The sequence below is a fragment of the Mobula birostris genome, chromosome 15 (genome assembly GCF_030028105.1).
Source record: "Mobula birostris isolate sMobBir1 chromosome 15, sMobBir1.hap1, whole genome shotgun sequence".
Taxonomy (NCBI): domain Eukaryota; kingdom Metazoa; phylum Chordata; class Chondrichthyes; order Myliobatiformes; family Myliobatidae; genus Mobula; species Mobula birostris.
In genome coordinates, this window is record NC_092384.1 from 85,234,995 (window position 1) to 85,259,163 (window position 24,169).

At 45.4% G+C, this 24,169-nt stretch overlaps 1 protein-coding gene across 5 annotated transcripts in view; it reads left to right on the plus strand.

The window, feature by feature from the left end:
• The window catches only part of tango6 (transport and golgi organization 6 homolog (Drosophila)), a 175,691-nt gene that overhangs the window by 35,626 nt on the left and 115,896 nt on the right, over window positions 1-24,169 (plus strand). For all 5 annotated transcript variants that reach the window (XM_072280060.1, XM_072280061.1, XM_072280063.1 and 2 more), the window contains one exon: window positions 4,706-4,868. In XM_072280060.1, the coding sequence (XP_072136161.1) occupies window positions 4,706-4,868 (163 nt within the window). The remainder of the gene's footprint in view (window positions 1-4,705; window positions 4,869-24,169) is intronic.

The following is a 24,169-nucleotide window of genomic DNA, read 5'->3' on the forward strand; positions in this document are numbered from 1 at the left end:
TTGAATACTGTGTTATTAATGGTTTAATAAGTTCCAAAGTCATGAGGGCATGACTGTTTTTGGTGGGGGAGAGTGTAATGCCCTGATTAAGATTTTTCCTGCTGTGCTCTAGGTATTTCATTTTAACGGTTCTGTAAAAACAGTGTCTTCTGCTTTTAAGATGTTTTTGTTTCAGCTAAAAGATAAGGGGCTATGATGTTCAATTTAGGAATGTTGTGTCAGCCATTCAGGATGGCAGAATCGGGAGAAAGTTTGAGAGAGCGCAGCAGAGAGAGGTTTGTGGCGGACAGTGTGGTTCACCTTTGTTTTTCTGGTGGAGAGGACAGAAAGAAAGATGGCTGTGGATGCCATGGAAGGAGTGTCCCCATTGCACAAGGTGCTTTGTGCAGATGAATGGCTGCAATATTTCTAATGAGAACACCCGTTTGTTCGAGATGGATTTCGAGCAAAATTCCGAATGTGGTGTGTCCTTTCATGCAGGCAGTGGGTACAGAGTGTGAGTAAAAAGACAATTTCAAGATGAGCTCCAACGGTATGCACATTTAGACTGGTTTAACTGTAGAGGGCCTTTTTATTCTTTTCTTTTTTCCTACTAACTGATAAAGCTGAAATTTGTAAATATACTGTGGAGGGCATTCTGACAGGCTGCATCACTGTCTGGTATGGAGGGCTACTGCACAGAACCAAAAAAAGCTGCAGAAGGTTGTAAATTTAGTCAGCTCCATCTTGGGTACTAGCCTACAAAGTACCCAGGACAACTTTAGGGAACGGTGTCTCAGAAAGGCAGCGTCCATTATTAAGGACCTCCAGCACCCAGGGCATGCCCTTTTCTCACTGTTACCATCAGGTAGGAGATACAGAAGCCTGAAGGCACACACTCAGCAATTCAGGAACAGCTTCTTTCCCTCCGCCACCTGATTCCTAAATGGATATTGAATCTTTGGACACTACCTCACTTTTTTTTAATATACAGTATTTCTGTTTTTGCACGTTTTTAAAAATCTATTCAACATACAAGATTGATTTACTTGTTTATTTATTATTATTTTTATTTTGTTTTTTTTTCTCTCAGCTAGACTATGTATTGCATTGAACCGCTGCTGCTAAGTTAACAAATTTCACATCACATGCTGGTGATAATAAACCTGATTCTAATTTATAATTTTATGTGTACGATTTGTTATTTCTTGCTGACAAACAGTTGTGTATGGGCAGTATTTTTTTGCAGCATTCGCTCAAATTAAGGTTTCTTTAATTGAAGCATGATGTTCATATTTGGTTGACCGTCAAATCATATTGACCCTAGATGCCTGTAGCTTACTAAAGGTAGCCTTCTCACAGCTGAGTCCCAAGACTGTTAGCAGAGCTGGCAACGAGCCCAGTGAGGGAGCTTCACCTACAACACACACAGCCATGCTGACTGTCCTTAATCCATCCATGTCTATCAAACACTTCTATATCCAGTTCCTTAGAATACCTTGCATTAACTGATGTCAGAGTCACCATAATGTAATTTCCTGGTTTCTGTTTACAGCCTTTTTTAAATAGTGCGAACACCATTAGCTATCCTCCAATCGTCTGCTATCTCTCCTGTCATTTAGAATGATTTAAATATCTCTTGGGACCATGGCAATTTCTGCATTTACCTCCCATAGGGCCAGAGGGAACACCTTGGCAGGCTCTGGGGAATTATCCACCTGATTTGCCTCAGAGTAGCAAACATCTCCTCCTCTGTAATTCATGAAGTTGATGCTGCTTTACCTCACTTCTGTCGACTCTGTATCCATCTCCTGAGTAAATACAAATGCAAATAATCTATTTAAGATTTCCCTCATCTGTTTCGGTTCTACGCTGGTCTTCCAGAGGACCAATTTTGTCCTTAACTATCCTTTTGCTCTTAACATTCCTGTAGAATCCCCTGGGATTCTCCTTCACCTTGTCTGCAGAGCAACTTCATGCAGACATCCCACCCTGCAAAAACTCATTTCAGGGAGGTAGCACCATCAATTTGCGGGGACTTCCGGGAGAGGTGGGATGTCTGCAATGGAGTAGCTCCTTAACAGCTAGCCAGCTAGTTTAAATAACGTTAGCTATGCTAATGAATGAATGACACCTGTTAAACTCACCTCAACATATCTTTTACAGTCTTAACCCACCATGGGCAATAGTCACTGTTGCAAACAGTGCAACGAGCAACACTGTCATTATTTTTAACCTAATTACGCAGGGGTACACTTTAGTGTAGTTTGGGGTGACGTACTGTACGTTTTATATTTTGTTTGGAACACTCTGCCACTCTGACTTCTTTCGGAACTCTCGCTCTTGCTCTTTCTCTATCACGTGCGTGCGCGCTCTCTCACTCGTGGTCACTTTCACTCGCGTTTGCTTTCTTGCTTTTGCTCTTGCTCTCTCTCGTGCTTGCTTTCTCGCTCTCTCATGGTCGCTCTCACTTGCGTTCGCTCTCTCGCGCTTGCTTTCTTGCTCTCACTCTCACGCGCTTGCTTTCTCGCTCATCGCTCACTCGCGTTCGCTCTCGCTTTCTCTCGCGCTTGCTTTCTCGCTCTCTTTCGTGGTCGCTCACTCGCGCTCGCTCTCGCTTGCTTTCTTGCTCTCGCTGTCTCGCTCTCGTGGTTGCTCTCTCGCTCTCTCGCTTTCTTGCTCTTGCTCTCTCTTGCACTTGCTTGGTCGCTCTCACTCGCGCTTGCTTTCTTGCTCTTGCGCTCACTCTCTCACTCTCTCGTGTGTTCTCTCACGCTTGCTCCCAAAAAAATCAATTTCTGGGACATTGTATATAATTTGCGGGCAACAGGGAGTCACTATTAATTTGCGGGAGACTCCCGGAACTTCCGGGAGAGGTGGGATGTCTGTTCATGCCTTCTTTTAGCCTTCCTGATTTCTTTCTTAAATGTTCTCTTGCATCTCTTGTACTCCATAAGCACCTCATTTGTTCCTACTTGCCCGTACCTACTATGCATCTTCTCTTAACCATGGCCTCAATATCACTTGAAAACCCAGGTTCCCACAGTGCTATCTTTACCTTTTATTCTAACGGGCACATAAAAGTTTTGTACTCAAAATTTTGTTTTCCAAGCCTCCCACTTTCTAAGTACACCTTTTCCAGAAAACAGCCTGTCCTAATTCACACTTGCCAGATAACTTCTGATACCATCAAATTTGGCTTTTCTCTGGTTTAGAATCTCGACCTGCACCAGATCTGTCTCTTTGCATATGTACTTTGAAACTAATGGCATTGTGGTCACTGGATGCGAAGTGTTCCCTCACACAAGCTTCTGTCACCTATCTTGTCCCATTCCCCAGTATCAGATCCAGTATCACACACTCTCTCTTTGGGAATTCTGTGTACTGATGAAGGAAACTTCTCTGAACACATTTGATGAACTCTATCCCATCTAGTCCTTTTGCAGTATGGAATTCCCAGTCAATATGTGGAAAGTTAAAATCACCTACTATAACAACTTTGGGTTTCATCCTCAAGTTTCCTTAAGTCATCCTCAAATTTCGCTTATCACATTCCAAGTCATTAATATACATCATAAACAGCAAAAATCTTAGTACCCAGGGAGACTTCCACACCTATATTCTCTCTCTTAATTACCAAGCCACTTTTGGATCTAATTAGCCAGAGTAACACATAAAATGCTGGAGGAACTCAGCAGGACAGGAAGCATCTATGGAAAGGAATAAAGAGTCGACATTTTAGGCCGAAACTCTTCATCAGGATCTAATGAAGAGTCTTGGCATGAAATGCTGACTCTTCATTCTTCTCCATAGATGCTGCCTGACCTGCTGAGTTCCTCCAGTATTTTGTATGTGATTTCCAGCATCTGCAGAATCTCTTGTCTCTAATTAACCTGTTTGCCTTGGATCCTGTGTCCCTTTGCCTTCTGAACCAGCCAATTATGCAGGATTTTGTTAAATGCCTCACTAAAGTTCAGGTAGGCAACATCTTCATCTATCTGTTTGGTTACCTCCTGCAGAATTGGTCTGTCCTAGTTAGTGAGGTAGGGTTTCACCAGCCCCAGGAGCAATCCCAGTGACCTAAGTAACTAATGCCTTCCTCCTACAGCATCTCTCCTGCACCTTGTTCTCTTCTCATCCTACCCTCACTAATATGTTGCACAGGAAGTAATCCTGAGATTAGGGCACTAGAGGTCCAGCTGTTTAACCTAGAGAAACAAGCACAAAATGCTGGAGGAACTCAGCAGGTCAGTCAGCATTTATGGAGAGGAATAACTGTAGACATTTCAGGCCTAGAGCCTTCTGCAGCAGTTTGTGTAACACTATGGCACCAGTGATCAGTGTTCAATTCCCATCTGTGTGTGTAAGGAGTTTGTATGTTTTCCCTGTGACCATGTGGGTTTCCTCCAAGTGCTCTGGTTTCTTCTCACATTCCAAAAACATGTGAGTTGGTAAGGATTAGTGAGTTGTGGCCAAGCTACATTGACACCAGAAGTGTGGCGACACTTGCAGGCTGACCCATTATGTCCTTGGATGATGTTGGTTGTTGAGGCAAATTACATATTTCATTTCATGTTTCAATGTACGTGTGGCAAATAAAGGTAATTTTAAAAAACCTTTACCAGCTCTGCAGGATGTCATCTTTCTATCTGTAGTACGGATGTGTACGCCAATGTCTAACTATTCACCTTTCCCTCTTAAACTGCCCTATTTATGTTTCATCCAGGTTCTCGAACTGCTTCACATCAAGGCCACACTGACAGCTCGACAGTTCCAGCGGGTAGCTACCACTACCCTCCTCTCAATGGTGAAGGAACAACCAGATCTGGCAGACAGGCACCTACTGGGACCTCTACTTGCTCCACTCATCACCTGTTTGAGGACTGGAGGTAGGGGGATAGACGGGCAGCAGATGCAGCTCTGAGAGATCCAGCTGCCATGAACGTAACCTATGAGTAGAGTTCTGCAAAATGATAGAAACTGTAGTTGATATAACAGAACAGCATAGGAACAGGCCCTTCAACACACAAACAATTAAATCAGTAATCAATAAGCCTCTGTCAGTCAGGGTCAGCCATGGATGTTACATCCCAGCTGTCTAGATACACAAGACAATAGACAATTGGTCAGGAGTAGGCCATTCGGCCCTTCGAGCCAGCACAACCATTCACTGTGATCATGGCTGATCATCCACTATCAGTATCCAGTTCCTGCCTTATCCCCATAACCTTTGATTCCACTATCTTTAAGAGCTCTATCCATCTCTTTCTTGAAAGCATCCAGAGACTTGGCCTCCACAGCCTTCTGGGGCAGAGCATTCCATATATCCACCACTCTCTGGGTGAAAAAGTTTTTCCTCAACTCCGTTCTAAATGGCCTACCCCTAATTCTTAAACTGTGGCCTCTGGTTCTGGACTCACCCATCGGCGGGAACATGCTTCCTGCCTGCAGCGTGTCCAATCCCTTAATAATCTTATATGTTTCAATAAGATCCCCTTTCAGCCTTCTAAATTCCAGAGTATACAAGCACAGTCGCTCCAATCTTTCGACATATGACAGTCCCGCCATCCCGGGAATTAACCTTGTGAACCTACGTGGCACTCCCTCAATAGCAAGAATGTCCTTCCTCAAATTTGGAGACCAAAACTGCACACAGTACTCCAGGTGTGGTCTCACCAGGGCCCTGTACAGCTGCAGAAGGACCTCTTTGCTCTTACCTCAATTCTCCTTGTTATGAAGGCCAGCATGCCATTAGCTTTCTTCACAGCCTGCTGTACTTGCATGCTTGCTTTCAGTGACTGATGCACCAGCACACGTAGATCTCGTTGTGCTTCCCCTTTTCCTAACTTGACTCCATTTAGATAATAATCTGCCTTCCCGTTCTTACCACCAAAGTGGATAACCTCACATTTATCCACATTAAACTGCATCTGCCATGCATCTGCCCACTCACCCAGCCTGTCCAAGTCACCCTGCATTCTCAGAACATCCTCCTCACATTTCACACTGTCACCCAGCTTTGTGTCATTGGCAAATTTGCTAATGTTATTTTTAATTCCCTCATCTAAATCATTAATATATATTGTAAACAGCTGCGGTCCCAGCATTGAACCCTGCGGTACCCCACTGGTCACCACCTGCCGTTCTGAAAGGGACCCGTTAATCGCTTCTCTTTGTTTTCTGTCAGCCAGCCAATTTTCAGTCCATGTCAGTACTCTGCCCCCAATACCATGTGCCCTCATTTTGCCCACTAATCTCCTATGTGGGACTTTATCAAGGGCTTTCTGAAAGTCCAGGTACACTACATCCACTGGCTCTCCCTTGTCCATTTTCATAGTTACATCCTCAAAAAATTCCAGATTAGTCAAGCACAATTTCCCCTTCGTAAATCCATGCTGACTTGGACCAATCCTGTTACTACTATCCAGATGTGTTGTAATTTCATCTTTTATAATTGACTCCAGCATCTTTCCCACCACCTACGTCAGGCTAACCGGTCTACAATTCCCTGTTTTCTCTCTTCCTCCCTTCTTAAAGAGAGGGACAACATTAGCCACCCTCCAATCCACAGGAGCTGATCCTGAATCTATAGAATATTGAAAATGATTACCAATGCATCCACGATTTCTAAAGCCACCTCCTTAAGTACCCTGGGATGCAGACCATCAGGTCCCGGGGACTTATCAGCCTTCAGACCCAACAGCCTATCCGACACCATTTCCTGCCTAATATAAATTTCCTTCAATTCATCCATTACCCTAGGTCTTTTGGCCACTATTACATCTGGGAGATTGTTTGTGTCTTCCCTAGTGAAGACAGATCCAAAGTACCTGTTCAACTCGTCTGCCATTTCCTTGTTCCCCATAATAAGTTCACACGCTTCTGTCTTCAAGGGCCCAATTTTGGTCTTAACTATTTTTTTTCCTTTTCACATACCTAAAGAAGCTTTTACTATCCTTCTTTATATTCTTGGCTAGTTTACCTTTGTACCTCATTTTTTCTCCACGTATTGCCTTTTTAGTTACCTTCTGTTGCTCTTCAAAAGTTTCCCAATCCTCTGGCTTCCCACTCATCTTTGCTATGTTATACTTCTTCTCTTTTATTTTTATGCTATCTATTACTTCCCTTGTCAGCCACGGCCTCCCCTTACTCCCCTTAGGATCTTTCTTCTTCTTTGGAATGAACTGATCCTGCACCTTCCGCATTATTCCCAGAAACACTTGCCATTGCTGTTTCACTGTCATCCCCGCTAGGGTATTGTTCCATTGAACTTTGGCCAGCTCCTCCCTCATAGCACCATTGTTCCCTTTGTTCAACTGTAATACTGACACTTACGAGTTTCCCTTCCCCCTCTCAAATTGTAGATTAAATCTTATCATATTATGGTCACTACCTCCTAATGGCTCCTTTACCTTGAGGTCCCTGTTCAAATCCGGTTCATTGCACAACACTGAATCTAGAATTGCGTTCTCTCTGGTAGGCTCCAGTACAAGCTGTTCTAAGAATCCATCTCGGAGGGACTCCACAAACTCCCTTTCTTGGGGTCCAGCACCAACCTGATTCCTCCAGTCTACCTGCATGTTGAAGTCCCCCATAACAACTGTAGCAATACCTTTGCGACATGCCAACTTTAACTCTTGATTCAATTTACACCCTACATCCAGACTACTGTTTGGGGGCCTGTAGATAACTCCCATTAGGGTCTTTCTACCCTTAGAATTTCTCAGTTCTATCCATACTGACTCTACATCTCCTGATTCTATGTCCCCCCTCTCAAGGGACTGAATATCATTCCTCACCAACAGAGCAACCCCACCCCCTCTGCCCATCAGTCTGTCCTTTCGATAAGACGTATAGCCTTGAATATTCATTTCCCAGGCTCTGTCCACTTGAAGCCATGTCTCTGTTATTCCCACAACATCATACTTACCAATTTCCAACTGTGCCTCAAACTCATCCACTTTATTTCTGATACTCTGTGCATTCATATGCAGTACTTTTAATTCATTACTCCCCTGACCTTTCATATCAGTTCCTATATCACTTGGCCATACTGTACGATCCCTTCTTGAGCTTTCTGCTCTGTTGATTCTGCTGTCATTCTTAACTTTTCAAGCCTGGGCAGTTCAATATGGAGAGCAGGCTGTTGCCTGTGTAGCAAGCTCCTCCTCCCCACACATCAGATGAACCAAACGAACAGCAGAGACCGATACAGTTTGGTACCAGCAGTGTCACTGGAGTTGCCAGTCAGCATTGAACTCAATGGAGGACTGTCTTAGGGACTCCAGCTCCGGATTTTTCCTCTCGGGGTTTACTCCCGAAGCCTTCCCCATGAGTGGGTAGAGCTGCAAGGCAGCAGAGGTTTGAGATCTCCTAAATAAGCTGCCAACCACAGCTGACGAGCCCCCTCTGCCCAAAGTGAATAGTTTTAAAGTGCCTTTGCCCCGTCTTCTGTCAGTAGAAATGGTCCTGTTGGGCTCAGTAGCTAAGCCACATGTGAAGGCCAGGAGCTGGACTTGGTTACCAGAGGCACACCATTGGGAGCATTTAATAGGTAGTGGGAGCTTATCCCCATCACCACCCCCGGCTATAACAACCTTAAGGAACAAACAAGTAATCAAATATCCAACTAAGCCAATCCCTTCTGCCCACTCAATGTACATATCCTTCCACTTCCTTCACATTCATGTGCATGTCTGACAGCCTCTTGAACACCTCCAGCACCACTCAGACAGCACATTCCAGTGTCACGTACCCCATGATGGGAATAAAGAACCAGCAGAAATAGAAAACGCTTCGGAGTCCAGTATTGCTATAAACTAATGATGTTTATTAGTAACTACGCAATGCAGTAATATAAATGTAGATAAATCAAACAAGTTAGCAATGATTTATATATATATATATATATATATGTGTGTGTGTGTGTGTATAGGTATATGTATGTATGTGTGTGTCTGTGTATATATGTGTGTGATATCACACAGTAAGTGTGGAAATATATGTATGAAAAACCAAGCTTCTTTAAGCCTTGGGTAAAAAGATACATAGAAACATAGACAATAGGTGCAGGAGTAGGCTATTCGGCCCTTCGAGCCTGCACCACCATTCAGTATGATTATGGCTGATCATCCAACTCAGAACCCTGTACCAGCCTTCCCTCCATATCCCCAATCCCTTTAGCCACAAGGGCCATATCTAACTCCCTCTTAAATATAGCCAATGAACTGGCCTCAACTGTTTCCTGTGACAGAGAATTCCACAGATTGACCACTCTCTGTCTGAAGAATTTTTTCCTAATCTCAGTCCCCTTTATCCTCAAACTGTGACCCCTCGTTCTGGACTTCCCCAACATCGGGAACAATCTTCCCGCATCTAGCCTGTCCAATCCCTTTAGATTTTTATACGTTACAGTAAGATCCCCCCTCAATCTTCTAAATTCCAACGAGTATAAGCCTAGTTGATCCAGACTTTCATTATATGAAAGTCCTGCCATCCCAGGAATCAATCTGGTGAACCTTCTTTGTACTCCCCCTATGGCAGGGATGTCTTTCCTCAGATTAGGGGACCAAAACTGCACACAATACTCCAGGTGTGGTCTCACCAAGGCCTTGTACAACTGCAGTGGTACCTCCCTGCTCCTGTACTCGAATCCTCTTGCTATAGTCTTACGATGATGAGTAAAGTTCAGCTCAGATCAGTTCGTGGTATTTAGTTGAGTAGTGATGGAGACAGAGGGAGGGATTTGAGCCTTCAGGTGAGCTGACGCTGTCGATCTTCTCGTTGTTCTTCGAAATCCTTTAAAAGTCACCGACTGTGACTTTAATAAAGGGGATCGGTTTTCTGTGGTGGAGCTATCCCCCAGGTGAGGGTGGATAACTCTCTCTCTCTCTCTTCAAAAGTACAGTTCATAGGGTTAATTCAGGACCCCGTCACACCAGCTACCCACAGCCCTCCGTAAAATTTTTTAAAAATCCACATTTTTTCCTTTGATCTTGTCCCCTCTCACTGATGAAAACTTACTGATCACATTTGATTTATCAAGAGAATCTATCCTGCATTTGCACTGGTTTCCGGATAGGTTTGTCCATTGAGGCAAGGAAAGGATGGTAGGGTGAAGGAACCACAGTTGATAGGAGATGTGAAACATCTTGTCAAAAGGAAGAAGGAAGCTAACTTAAGGTTTAGGAAGTGAAACCCCCTGGTTTCCTTGGCTGTGTAAGTCTAGGGAAGACACCTACAAGACCCGCCAAACTTGTGAGATTGAGATGGCTCGTCCCATTTCAAATCCCGGTTTGTGTGGATGCAGTGTAATTTGCTACCCTGTTACAAATTAGTGCCACAAAATTATAGACAGTACCCTGCATATGATTAAAGGAATTATATTTATGAATCTTAACTAAAGGGTTAGTAAAAAATAACAAAAAGAAAAGGGCCCATTCTAATTAAACAGTCAAATGCTCACAAGTTGGAGCTCATCTTGAACTTCTCTGTCACTCACGTGCTGGGCCCTCGGTCAACGTGGACGTCCACACCACCTTCCGAACGTCGCTTAAAATCCATCTCGAACAAATCGGCCTCACACCGGATCGTATGCTACGACCTGTTCTCCCCAGCGTCTTCTCTTTTCATCTCCTCTCGAACAAAAGCCCAAGACCAACCTCATTGTCCCTCACCAAGAAAACCTCCCACTAATTGGATGGCACACGTTCCACATCATCCCTTATCTTCAACAATAACCCAAACAGGCTGAAAGCAGAACAGAGCTGCTAAATAATTTCCTGTAGTATAACAGTAAAGATGTGAACCAGGGCATTACAGAAGCAAGGGTCAGACAGGGCTCTGGAGAGTTACAAAGTGGTCAGGAAGGAGCTGATGAATGGACTTAGGAGAGCTAGAAAGGGTAGGAGAAGTCCCTGAGGCATTCTACAGGTATGTGAAGAATTGGGATGACCAGAGTGAGGGGAGATCTGATCCAAGGATAGAAGAGGAAATGTGCCTGGAATCAGAGGAGATATGGGAGGTTCTTTGCTTCATTATTCACCGGTGAGGGACCTTAACATTTGTGAGGACAGCATAAATCAGGCTGATATGCTGGAACATGTCACCGTGCTGGACTCAGTGATGCCGATGAATATGCACCCAAAGTCCAGACTCACTGACAAAGAGACCCGAAACACTAGGCCTCAAACTCCGGTCTTGCTGACCCGCACATCTAGGGATTCCCTATCCTCGCTGGATTGCTGGCCCAACAACCAACCACAGTCTACTTCTGAGGTGCTGCAGGGTGACTCGTGTAGCAGCAGAACTCTTAATGGGTACGATTAAATATTCTCAATTCAGCCTGATACAGCTAAAAAGCACAACTGCTTCCAAGGTCAGTACAGTCAACAAAGATGCCTTAATGTGTTTAAACAAACTATCACTGCTTATAACTGACGGGAACAGAACTGATTGTGGACAGATTCACCCTCATAGGATTCCACGCAGAAAACATGGCTGCAGGTGGCGGATGCAAGTGCATTTAAGGAAACGAGGTTTTAAGCACCCAGTACCAACTGTCTTGCAGGCGAACGTGCAGTCTCTGATGAATAAGATGAATGATCTCACAGCTAGGGTGCTGAATCAGAGGGACATTAGGACCGCGTGTGTCCTTTGTTTCACGGAATCCTGGTTAACCCCTTCCGTATCGGATGCAGCAATTCAGATCGACAGGTTTACTATACACTGTCAGGATAGATCTATAGTCTCTCAAAAGCAGAGGTGGAGGCGGATACCTCATGGTCAACTCTTCTTGGTACATAAATATATCATTGCTGTCCCAGTTCTGCTCACCTGACCTAGATATTCTAGCAGTTAAGTGCTGTCCTTTTTACTGACCATGGAAGGTTTCCAGGATCATTTTGGTAGCTGTATACATTCCATCTCAGGCCAATGTCAATCAGGCTTTAGATGATCTGATCAATGGGATCAACATGCACAAAACAGCACATCCTAACGCCTTCACCATTGTTTTGGGAGATTTTAACCAGGCCAGTCTGAAAAAATCATGAAGCCATTACCATTAACAAATCACTTCCAATACCTTGAATATGCTGCAGTTGTTACCAATCTCATTAAAACCTGTGTGGATGAGTGTGTGCCTACAAAGATTTACTGTACATTCCCAAACCAAAAGCCATGGATCAACCAGGAGGTATGTCGTCTGCTGAAGGTTAGATCTGTGGCATTCAAGTCTGCCAACCCAGGCCTGTACCAGAAAACCAGGTATGATTTGCGGAGGGCAATTTCAAGGGCGAAGACACAATTTCGAACGAAGTTGAAAGCAACATCAGATGTACAACAACTCTGGCAGGGTTTGCAAGCCATTACTTCCTAAATAGCGAAACTCAACAGCATGAATGGTAGCGATGCTTTGCTACCAGATGAATTCAGTGCCTTCTATGCCTGCTTTCAAAGGGAGAATATAACTACAGCTGTAACCCTGTGACCTCTACCTTGGAGGCTGTGTTTAAAGAGAGTGAACCTTCGCAAGGCAGACGGTCCCAATGGAGTACCTGGTAAGGCTCTGAAAACCTGTGCCAACCAACTAGCGGGAGTGTTCAAGGACATTTTCAACCTCTCAGTGCTACTGGCGGAAGTTCCCACTTGCTTCAAAAAGGCAACAATTACACCAGGTCCTAAGGAGAATAATATGAGCTGCTTTAATGACTATTGCCTCGTAGCACTCACATCGATAGTGATGAAATGCTTTGAGAGGTTGGCCATGACTAGACTGAACTCCTGCCTCAGCAAGGATCTAGATCCGTTACAATTTTCCTATCACCACAATAGGTTAACGGCAGATGCAATCTCAAAGGTTCTTCACATGGCTTTAGACGACCTGGACAACACAGAAACACCTATGTCAGGATGCTGTTCATCGACTATAGCTCAGCATTTAATACCATCATTCCCACAATCCTGATTCAGAAGTTACAGAATCTGGGTCTCTGTACACCCCTCTATAATTGGTCTAACCGGAAGACCACAATCTGTGCGGATTAGTGATAACATATCCTCCTTGCTGATCAACACTGGCGCACCTCAGGGGTGTGTGCTTAGCCCACTGCTCTACTTTCTATATACACATGACTGTGTGGCTAGGCATAGCTCAAATACCGTCTATAAATTTGCTGATGATACAGTCATTGTTGGTAGAATCTCAGATGATGACAAGAGAGTGTACAGGAGTGAGATATGCCAACTAGTGGAGTGGTGTCGCAGCAACAACCTGGCACTCAATATCACTAAGACAAAAAACTGATTTTGGATTTCAAGAAGGGTAAGATGAAGGAACACATACCAATCCTCATAGAGGGATCAGAAATGGAGAGAGTGAGCAGCTTCAAGTTCCTGGATGTCAAGATCTCTGAGACCTAACCTGTTCCCAACATATTGATGCAGTTATCAAGAAGGCAAGACAGAGACTATACTTCGTTAGGAGTTTATGAAGAGATTTGACATGTCAACGAATATACTCAAAAACTTCTGTAGATGTACCATGGAGAGCATTCTGACAGGCTGCATCACTGTCTGGTATGGGGTGGGGGGGGCTACTGCACAGGACCAAAAGTAGCTGCAGAGGATTGTAAATTTAGTTGGCTTCATCTTGGGTACTAGCTTACAAAGTACCCAGGACACCTTCAAGGAGCGGTGTCTCAGAAAGACAGCGTCCATTATTAAGGACCTCCAGCACCCAGGGCATGCCCTTTTCTCACTGATACCATCAGGTAAGAGGTACAGAAACCAGAAGGCACACACTCAGTGATTCAGGAACAGCTTTCTTTCATTCGTAAGGCCAGTGATGTTGTGGGGATGGAACTGGACTCCCTCATGGTGGTGTCTGAAAAGAGGATGCTGTCTAAGTTGCATGCCATCTTGGTCAATGTCTCCCATCCACTACATAATGTACTGGGTGGGCACAGGAGTACATTCAGCCAGAGACTCATTCCACCGAGATGCAACACAGAGCGTCATAGGAAGTCATTCCTGCCTGTGGCCATCAAACTTTACAACTCCTCCCTTGGAGGGTCAGACACCCTGAGCCAATAGGCTGGTCCTGGACTTATTTCCTGGCATAATTTACATATTACTATTTAACTATTTATGGTTCTATTACTATTTATTATTTATGGTGCAACTGTAACGAAAACCAATTTTCCCCGGGATCGATAAAGTATGACTATAACTATGAGCTTCTTCCCCTCTGCCATCCAGTTCCTAAATGGACATTGAACCCATGAACACTTCTTCACTTTTTAAACATATTATTTCTGTTTTTTAATCTATTCAATATACATATACTATAATTTATTTATTTATTATTTTTTCTTCCTGTATTATGTACTGCATTGAACTGCTGCTGCTAAGTTAACAAATTCCACGACACGTGCCGGTGATAATAAACTTGATTCTCATTCACTGAGACTCTGGCGTGTTCTCTAGTTTTTCCACATCTCTCTCGAAACCCTAAATCCCATCTCTGTCACCATAACAATCTGTACAAACTTAAAAATAAATCAAAAAACAATTAAACCAAAGCTGCGACCTCAACGGAGACCATAGTTCACGTCATCTTGAAAGAATTTGAGTGAGCTAGAGGTTTTTCTCTTTCAAGGATGAGAGTTGAGTCTGTACGGTTGTACAAGATGATAAGAGGCATAAATAGACCGGACTTTTTCCCAGGGCAGAAATGGTTAATATCAGTAGGCATAATTTTAAGGTGATTGGGCAGATGCAATTTAATGTGGATAAATGTGAGGTTGTCCACTTTGCTGGCAAAAACAGGAAAACAGATTATTATCTGAATGGTGGCCGATTAGGAAAAGGGGAGGTGCAACGAGATCTGGGTGTCATTATACACCAGTCATTGAAAGTGGGCATGCAGGTACAGCAGGCGGTGAAAAAGGCGAATGGTATGCTGGCATTCATAGCAAGAGGATTCGAGTACAGGAGCAGGGAGGTACTACTGCAGTTGTACAAGGCCTTGGTGAGACCACACCTGGGGTATTGTGTGCAGTTTTGGTCCCCTAATCTGAGGAAAGACATTCTTGCCTTAGAGAGAGTACAAAGAAGGTTCATCAGATTGATTCCTGGGATGGCAGGACTTTCATATGATGAAAGACTGGATCGACTAGGCTTGTACTTGTTGGAATTTAGAAGATTGAAGGGGGGATCTGATTGAAACGTATAAAATCCTAAAGGGATTGGACAGGCTAGATGCAGAAAGATTGATCCCGATGTTGGGGAAGTCCAGAACGAGGGGTCACAGTTTGAGGATAAAGGGGAAGCTTCTTAGGACCGAGATTAGGAAAAACTTCTTCACACAAAGAGTGATGAATCTGTGGAATTCTCTGCCACAGGAAATAGTTGAGGCCAGTTCATTGGTGATATTTAAGAGGGAGTTAGATATGGCCCTTGTGGCTAAAGGGATCAGCGTGTATGGAGAGAAGGCAGGTATTGGGTTCTGAGTTGGATGATCAGCCATGATCATATTGAATGGTGGTGCAGGCTCGAAGGGCCGAATGGGCTACTCCTGCACCTATTTTCTACGTTTCTATAGGGGCATGTCAGGAGGAAGTTTTTTATACAGAGAGTGGTGGGTGCTAAGAACGCGCTGCAGGGGTGGTAGAGGCACGTACATTAGACACACGCTTGCATCATAGAAAAATGGAGGGCTATGTGAGAGGGAAGGGTTAGATTGACTTTGGGGTAGGTTACATCATGAGCCAAATAACTTGTGCTGTGATGTACTGGTCCTTGTTTTATCGATGACTTGTGCAACTACAGCGTAATGTCCAGTGCTTTGACTGATGAAAGCCAGCGTGTTAAACACCTTTTTTCATCTCCCTGACTTCCTATCAATCTTTACTCCAGAAGGAGGTGACTGTAATGAGAGATCAAACGTTTAAGGTAGGAGTTTGAGGGGATTTGAATAGAATTTGTTTTCACCCTGAGAATGTTTAGGACCTGGAACTGCTGGAGTGGATGTTGGGGCCAAGGACCTCACAATGTTTAAAAATGGGATGAATTTAGAAAGGTACTTGCAGGCTAGCCTAAATCTTGTAGGCTGAAGGGCCTGTTTTCATGCTGTATGTCTCTATGATTATGTGTGAGCAATGGCAGTAGCATTTACATCCAATGAATGAAAACTCCCCACTGTTGACACCAAGAGATTATAGCAGAGAAAAGTTTAAGAACTGTGGTTTCTCTTTGGTGGTTATATGCAAATTAGTGAGGCAGGAGTGGGCAGGATCCAACTGCGTTCCCGGGTGAAAGTCTGAGCCTGCCAAGGTTTACAGTACTCCTTACATCATGTTCATAAAACAGCACGATGAAACATCAGATTTCTTTCGCAACTTCCACATTTTCACACTACCCACCATCTCCATTGATATTACACTGCATCCTCAGGCAGTACCCCTCCCTTCTGTGCAACAAAGCCCTGAAGCAACAGTAGCTTGTTAGATGTAAAATATCACTCCTGTACTTCATCCATGTAAAGGAGCAGTAGCCTACCCTTAAACATTGTTAATCTGTGTGTGAATCCAGGTGAGGTATTTTTGCAGATGTGAACGTGGAAGGGTTGTAGAGGCCTGGGAGCGAAGCAGTGATCGGAGTGGCGTACTCTGTTGAACTGTGACTGATGTGATTGAATAATGCTTATTAATTCTTATTCCTGTAAAGAAATTTGTTCAGTGGATTTTTGAGCCTTCTTGGAATTGTCACCTCAAAATTTTCCTACCAGAATCTTGATGAGAAGCCACAATTAAATCTACTTCCGTTTCCAAGATCTGCATTCTGATAAAGTCATTATTTCGGCTTGTTCTTAACATTGAGCCTGTTCTTCCTGCCTTGACATGATTCCTCATCTTCTCCAGGTTCTTTTCTCTCAGGTCCATGACAGTTTACAGTTCTTTATACCTGTCAGCTTCTTTTCACTGCCAAATCCCCCTGCACCTCTCTGGTGAATACACACTCAAGGCACACCCCTTTGCCTGGTTGAACTCGTTCTCACGTTGAACATATCCTTCAAATCCATTCACTTTCCCCAAGATGACCTTCAGGGAAAGTGAAGAGGTGATAGAGAGGAGCTATAGGCAAGTAGTCACACTGGGGCCTCGGGAGACAGATAATTATTTACAGTCAGAAGAGGGAAGGGCAAGAGTCAGATACCAGAGAGTATCCCAAAGGGATGGAGTGAGGTGGAGGATAAATGCATGGCTGAGGGATTGGAGCAGGGGGCAGGGATTCAGATTTCTGGATCGTTGGGACCTCTTTTGGGGCAGACGTGACCTGTACAAAAAAAACAGGTTGCACTTGAATCCCAGGGGTCCAATATCCTGGCGGGGAGGTTTGCTAAGGCTATTGGGGAGAGTTTAAACTAGAATTGCTGGGGGGTGGGAACTGAACTGAAGAGACGGAGGAAGGAGAGGTTGGTTCACAAATAGACAAAGCTTGTAGGCAGTGTGAGGGAGGATTGGCAGGTGATAGTGAAGGGATGCGCTCAGACTGATGGTTTGAGATGTGTCTATTTTAATGCAAAGAGTATCATGAACAAAGCGGATGAGCTTAGCGTGTGGATCAGTACTTGGAGCTTTGATGTTGTGGCCATTACAGAGGCTTGGATGGCTCAGGGGCAGGAATGGCTACTTAGTGCCGGGCTTTAGATGTTTCAGGAAGGTCAGGGAGGGAGGCAAAAGAGGTGGGGGCGTGGCACTGCTGATCAGAGATAGTGTCACAGCTGCAGAAAAGGAGGAAGTCATGGAGGGATTGTATACGGAGTCTCTGTGGGCAGAAGTTAGAAACAGGAAGGGGTCAATAACTCTTCTGGTTGTTTTTTTATGGACCACCCAATAGTAACAGGAACATCGAGAGGCAGATGGGCAGACAGATTCTGGTACGGTTGTGGTGATGGGGGATTTTAATTTCCCCAATATTAATTGGCATCTCCCTTGAGCAAGGGGTTTAGATGGGGTGGAGTTTGTTAGGTGTGTTCAGGAAGGTTTCTTGACACAGTATGTAGATAAGTCTCCAAGAGGAGAGGCTGTACTTGATCTGGTATTGGGAAATGAACCTGGTCAGGTGTCAGGTCTCTCAGTGGGAGTGCATTTTGGAGATGATGATCACAATTCTATCTCCTTTACCATAGCATTGGAGAGGGATAGGAACAGACAAGTTAGGAAAGCGTTTAATTGGAGTAAGGGGAAATATAAAGCTATCAGGCAGGAACTTGGAAGCATAAATTGGGAACAGGTGTTCTCAGGGAAATGTCCAGCAGAAATGTGGCAAATGTTCAGGGCATATTTGCTGGGCATTTTTCTTAGGTACGTTCCAATGAGACAGGGAAAGGATAGTAGGGTACAGGAACCGTGGTGTACAAAGGCAGTTGACAAGCTAATCAAGAAGAAAAGAAAAGCTTACAGAAGGTTCAAAAAACTAGGTAATGATAGAGATCTAGAAGATTATAAGGCTAGCAGGAAGGTGTTTAAGAATGAAATTAGGAGAGCCAGAAGGGGCCATGAGAAGGCCTGGGTGAGCAGGATTAAGGAAAGCCCCAAGGCATTCTACAAGTACGTGAAGAGCAAGAGGATAAGACGTGAGAGAATAGGACCAATCAAGTGTGACAGTGGAAAGGTGTGTATGGAACTGCAGGAGGTAGTGGGGGTACTTAATGAATACTTTGCATCAGTATTCACTATGGAAAAGGGTCCTGGTGATTGTCGGGATGACTCACAGTGGACTGAAAAGCTTGAGCATATAGACATTAAGAAAGAGGTTGTGCTGGAGCTTTTGGAAAGCATCAAGTTGGATAAGTCACCGGGACCGGACGAGATGTACCACAAGCTACTGTGGGAGGTGAGGGAGGAGAATGCTGAGCTTCTGGCGATGATCTTTGCATCATCAATGACGATGGGAGAGGTTCTGGAGGATTGGAGGGTTGCGGATGTTGTTCCCTTATTCAAGAAAGGGAGTAGAGATCGCCCAGGAAATTATAGACCAGTGAGTCTTACTTCTGTGGCTGGTAAGTTGTTGGAGAAGCTCCTGAGAGGCAGGATTTATGAACATTTGGAGAGGCATAATATGATTAGGAATAGTCAGCATGGCTTTGTCAAAGGCAGGTCATGTCTTACCAGCCTGATTGAATTTTTTGAGGATGTGACTAAACACATTGATGAAGGTAGAGCAGTAGATGTAGTGTATATGGATTTCAGCAAGGCATTTGATAAGGTACCCCATGCAAGGCTGATTGAGAAAGTAAGGAGACATGGGATCCAAGGGGACATTGCTTTGTGGATCCAGAACCGGCTTGTCCACAGAAGGCAAAGAATGGTTGTAGATGGGTCAAATTCTGCATGGAGATTGGTGATCAGTCATGTGCCTCAGGGACCCCTTCTCTTCATGATTTTTATAAATGACCTGGATGAGGAAATGGAGGGATTTGTTAATAAATTTGCTGATGACACCATGTGGGTGTTGTGTATAGTGTGGAGGGCTGTCAGAGGTTACAGCTGGACATTGATAGGATGCAAAACTGGGCTGAGAAGTGGCAGATGGAGTTGAACCCAGATAAGTGTGAGGTGGTTCATTTTGGTAGGTCAAATATGATAGCAGAATATAGTATTAATGGTAAGACTCTTGGCAGTGTGGAGGATCAGAGGGATCTTGGGGTCTGAGTCTATAGGACATTCAAAGCTGCTGCACAGGTTGACTGTGTGTTTAAGAAGGTACACGGTGTATTGCCCTTCATCAACCATGAGATTGAGTTCAAGAGCAGAGAGGTAATGTTACAGCTGTATAGGACCCTGGTCAGACCCCACTTGAGTACTGTGCTCAGTTCTGATCACCTCAGTACAGCAAGGATGTGGATGCTAAAGATAGAGGGCAGAGGAGATTTACAAGGATGTTGCCTGGATTGGGGAGCATGCCTTATTGGAATCGTTGCGTGAACTTGGCCTTTTCTCCTTGGAGTGACAGAGGATGAGAGGTGACCTGATAGAGGTGTATAAGATGATGAGGGGCTTTGATCGTGTTGTCATGTATCCCGTGACGAGAATAAAGAGCCAGCAGAAATGGAAAACACTTTGGAGTCCAGAATTGCTATTAACTAATAATACTTATTAGTAACTACGCAATACAGTAATAATATAAATGTAGATAAATCAAACAGGTTAGCAATGATTTTATATATGTAAGTAAGTAAATCAGTAAGTGTGGAAATATATGTGAAAAATCAAGCTTCTTTAAGTCTAGGGGTAAAAAGATACGGTCTTATGATGATGAGTAAAGTTCAGTTCAGTTCGTGGTTTTGAGTTGAGTAGCAAGTAGTGTTGGAGAGAGAGGGAGAGATTTGAGTTTTCAAGTGAGCTGACGCCGTTGATCTTCTCTTTGTCCTCCGAAATCCTTTAAAAGTCACCGACTGTGACCACAACAAAGGGGACCGGTTTTCCTGTGGTGGAGCTATCACCCAGGTAAGGGTGGACACATGGACAACTCCCCACCAGTCAACCCCTTTCCTTTTCACTGCAAGAGCCACTGATTGATCTGCCTGATCGATGCTCCAAAAACCCATTTTTTCTGCGGGCACAGCAAAACTCATTCAGTGTCCAAAACATGCGGCTGAGGTCTATATCATCTTACCTCCTATTTATCTCACTATACTGAATACCAGCTGTCATTCAAATAACTCCTCCTTCCTCTCTCTGTGTAAGAAATGCAAGCAGGCAAATGTCCTTGGAGAAAGTATAAACAACCTGTGAGCAGTCTTCATCTCTCTGTCTTTTAAAAACAAGTTGTTGGTGTTAAATAACTCTCTCTTTTCGAAAGCACAGTTAATAGGGGTAAACGAGCACAGTTCATGGGGTAATTCAGGACCCTGTCACAGTGTGGATAGTCAGAGGCTTTTTCCCAGGGCTGAAATAGCTAACACAAGAGGGCACAGTTTTAAGGTGCTTGGAAGCAGGTACAGAGGAGATGTCAGGGGTAAGTTTTTTACGCAGAGAGCGGTGAGTGCGTGGAATGGGCTGCCAACGACTGTGGTGGAGGCAGATACGATAGGATCTTTTAAGAGACTCCTGGATAGGTACACAGAGCTTAGAAAAATAGAGGGCTATGTGTAACCCTAGGTAATTTCTAAAGTAAGTACATGTTCGGCACAGCATCGTGGGCCAAAGGGCCTGTACTGTGCTGTACATTTTCTGTGTTTCTACATTTAAGATATAGATACGGGCATATCTACAGGACCAAGTTATGACTTCCTTTTCATAGGATACATCAAACAATCTTTCTTGGGCTTCTTTTTCATTTCTGTTCAGCTCATTCAGATCAGGTTTTCAGATGGAGTCTTTTGTGTTCATGTTGCTCCCTGATCCCATAGAAAACACGGGTTTCTTCACTTTCGCTACCAGGTGGTCTGACTTGAGGAATACAGGAGATGTAGGAGAATTCTTGACAAAAATAAAGAAGATGGCTAAGGTAAAGGAGATTTAGAGCAAAAGGGTAGTGAGGGAGGGAATAGATACCCCTCAGGATCAATGTGGCTGTCGATGTGTGGAGTCCCAGGATACAGGCAAAATTTTAAAATTTCTCATCTGTATTTACAGTGAGGAAGGTCATAGAAGCTAAGGAATTAAGGAAGATGAATAATGATTGATTGGAGCCATATCAAAATTTAAAATAAAGTTGCAGACGTATAGGCAGAGAAAGCGGCTGTTGAAGCACCAGGACACGAGAGGCTGGCTGATCTTAAACCTTTATTTCAGATAAGCCAGGGATCTGTAGACTGACGAGCCTAATATGTGGTGGGAAAAACTGGAAGGAATTCTGAAGGACAAGATTAGGGGCAGTAAGAATGACGTTTTTTCATTGGAGAACAGTTCTCACGAATTCTTTGAAGCAATGACAAAGGATATTGATGAGGTATGCTAGCAGTAAGGCTTTTGAAAGGGCTCTACATGGTAGGCCAGTTTGGTATATTAGATCACATGGGGAACCAGGCTGAGCTGGGCAATTTGATGCAAATTTACTGTGTTGAAATGTAGTAAAGGTTTTATTTTCAGAGATGGGAGCTGGAACCAGTGTCTGTTGCAGGGATTGGCGTTGGGGCCAGTGTCAGCTGTAGGAATGCATGCTTGGGCTAGTGTCAGCTGTATAAATGGCACTGGGGCCAGTGTCGGCTGTAGGAATGGGCACTGGGGCCAGTGGCAGCTGTGGGGATGGGCACTGGGGCCAGTGTCAGCTGTGGGGATGGGCACTGGGGCCGGTGTCGGCTGTAGGAATGGGCACTGGGGCCGGTGTCAGCTGTAGGGATGGGCACTGGGGCCAGTGTCAGCTGTAGGGATGGGCACTGGGGCCAGTGTCAGCTGTAGGGATGGGCACTGGGGCCAGTGTCAGCTGTAGGGATGGGCACTGGGGCCAGTGTCAGCTGTAGGGATGGGCACTGGGGCCAGTGTCAGGTGTGGGAATGGGCGCTGGGGCCCGTGTCCGCTGAGAGAATGGGCGCTGGGGCCAGTGACTGCAGTTGGGGTGGGCACTGTGGCCAGTGTCTGCTGTTGGGATGGGGTCTGGGGCCACTATTAGCTGCAGGGATGGGTGTTGGGGCCAGTGTTCACTGCAGGGTTGGGCACCAGGGCCAGTGTTAGCTGCAGGGATGGGCAGCGGGGCCAGTGTCTGCGGCAGGGGTGGGCACCGGGGCGAGTGTCAGCTGCAGAGATGGGCACCAGGGCCAGTGTCTGTGTCAGGGGTGGGCAGCAGGACCAGTGTCTGCTGCAGGGATCAGTGTTGGGGCCAGTGTCTACTGTAGTGATGAGCACTGGGGCCAGTGTCTACTGTAGTGATGGGTGTTGGGGCCAGTGTCTGCTGCAGTGATGGGCGTTGGGGCCAGTGTCTGCTGCAGTGATGAGCATTGGGGCCAGTGTCTGCTGCAGTGATGGGCGTTGGGGCCAGTGTCTGCTGTAGTGATGGGTGTTGGGGCCAGTGTCAGCAGCAGGAATGGGCACTGGGGCCAGTGTCAGCTGTAGGGATGGGCACTGGGGCCAGTGTCAGCTGTAGGAATAGGCACTGGGGCCAGTGTCAGCTGTAGGGATGGGCACTGGGGCCAGTGTCAGCTGTAGGGATGGGCACTGGGGCCAGTGTCAGCTGTAGGAATAGGCACTGGGGCCAGTGTCAGCTGTAGGGATGGGCACTGGGGCCAGTGTCAGCTGTAGGGATGGGCACTGGGGCCAGTGTCAGCTGAAGGAATGAGCGCTGGGGCCAGTGTCAGCTGTGGGAATGGGTGCTGGGCAATTTGATGCAAATTTACTGTGTTGAAATGTAGTAAAGGTTTTATTTTCAGAGATGGGAGCTGGAACCAGTGTCTGTTGCAGGGATTGGCGTTGGGGCCAGTGTCAGCTGTAGGAATGCATGCTTGGGCTAGTGTCAGCTGTATAAATGGCACTGGGGCCAGTGTCAGCTGTAGGAATGGGCACTGGGGCCAGTGTCAGCTGTAGGGATGGGCACTGGGACCAGTGTCAGCTGTGGGGATGGGCACTGGGACCAGTGTCAGCTGTGGGGATGGGCACTGGGGCCAGTGTCAGCTGTAGGGATGGGCACTGGGGCTAGTGTCAGCTGTAGGGATGGACACTGGGGCCAGTGTCAGCTGTAGGGATGGGCACTGGGGCCAGTGTCAGCTGTAGGGATGGGCACTGGGGCCAGTGTCAGCTGAAGGAATGAGCGCTGGGGCCAGTGTCAGGTGTGGGAATGGGCGCTGTGCAATTTGATGCAAATTTACTGTGTTGAAATGTAGTAAAGGTTTTATTTTCAGAGATGGGAGCTGGAACCAGTGTCTGTTGCAGGGATTGGCGTTGGGGCCAGTGTCAGCTGTAGGAATGCATGCTTGGGCTAGTGTCAGCTGTATAAATGGCACTGGGGCCAGTGTCAGCTGTAGGGATGGGCACTGGGGCCAGTGTCAGCTGTAGGAATGGGCACTGGGGCCAGTGTCAGCTGTAGGGATGGGCACTGGGGCCAGTGTCAGCTGTAGGGATGGGCACTGGGGCCAGTGTCAGGTGTGGGAATGGGCGCTGGGGCCCGTGTCAGGTGTCGGAATGGGCGCTGGGGCCCGTGTCAGGTGTCGGAATGGGCGCTGGGGCCCGTGTCCGCTGAGAGAATGGGC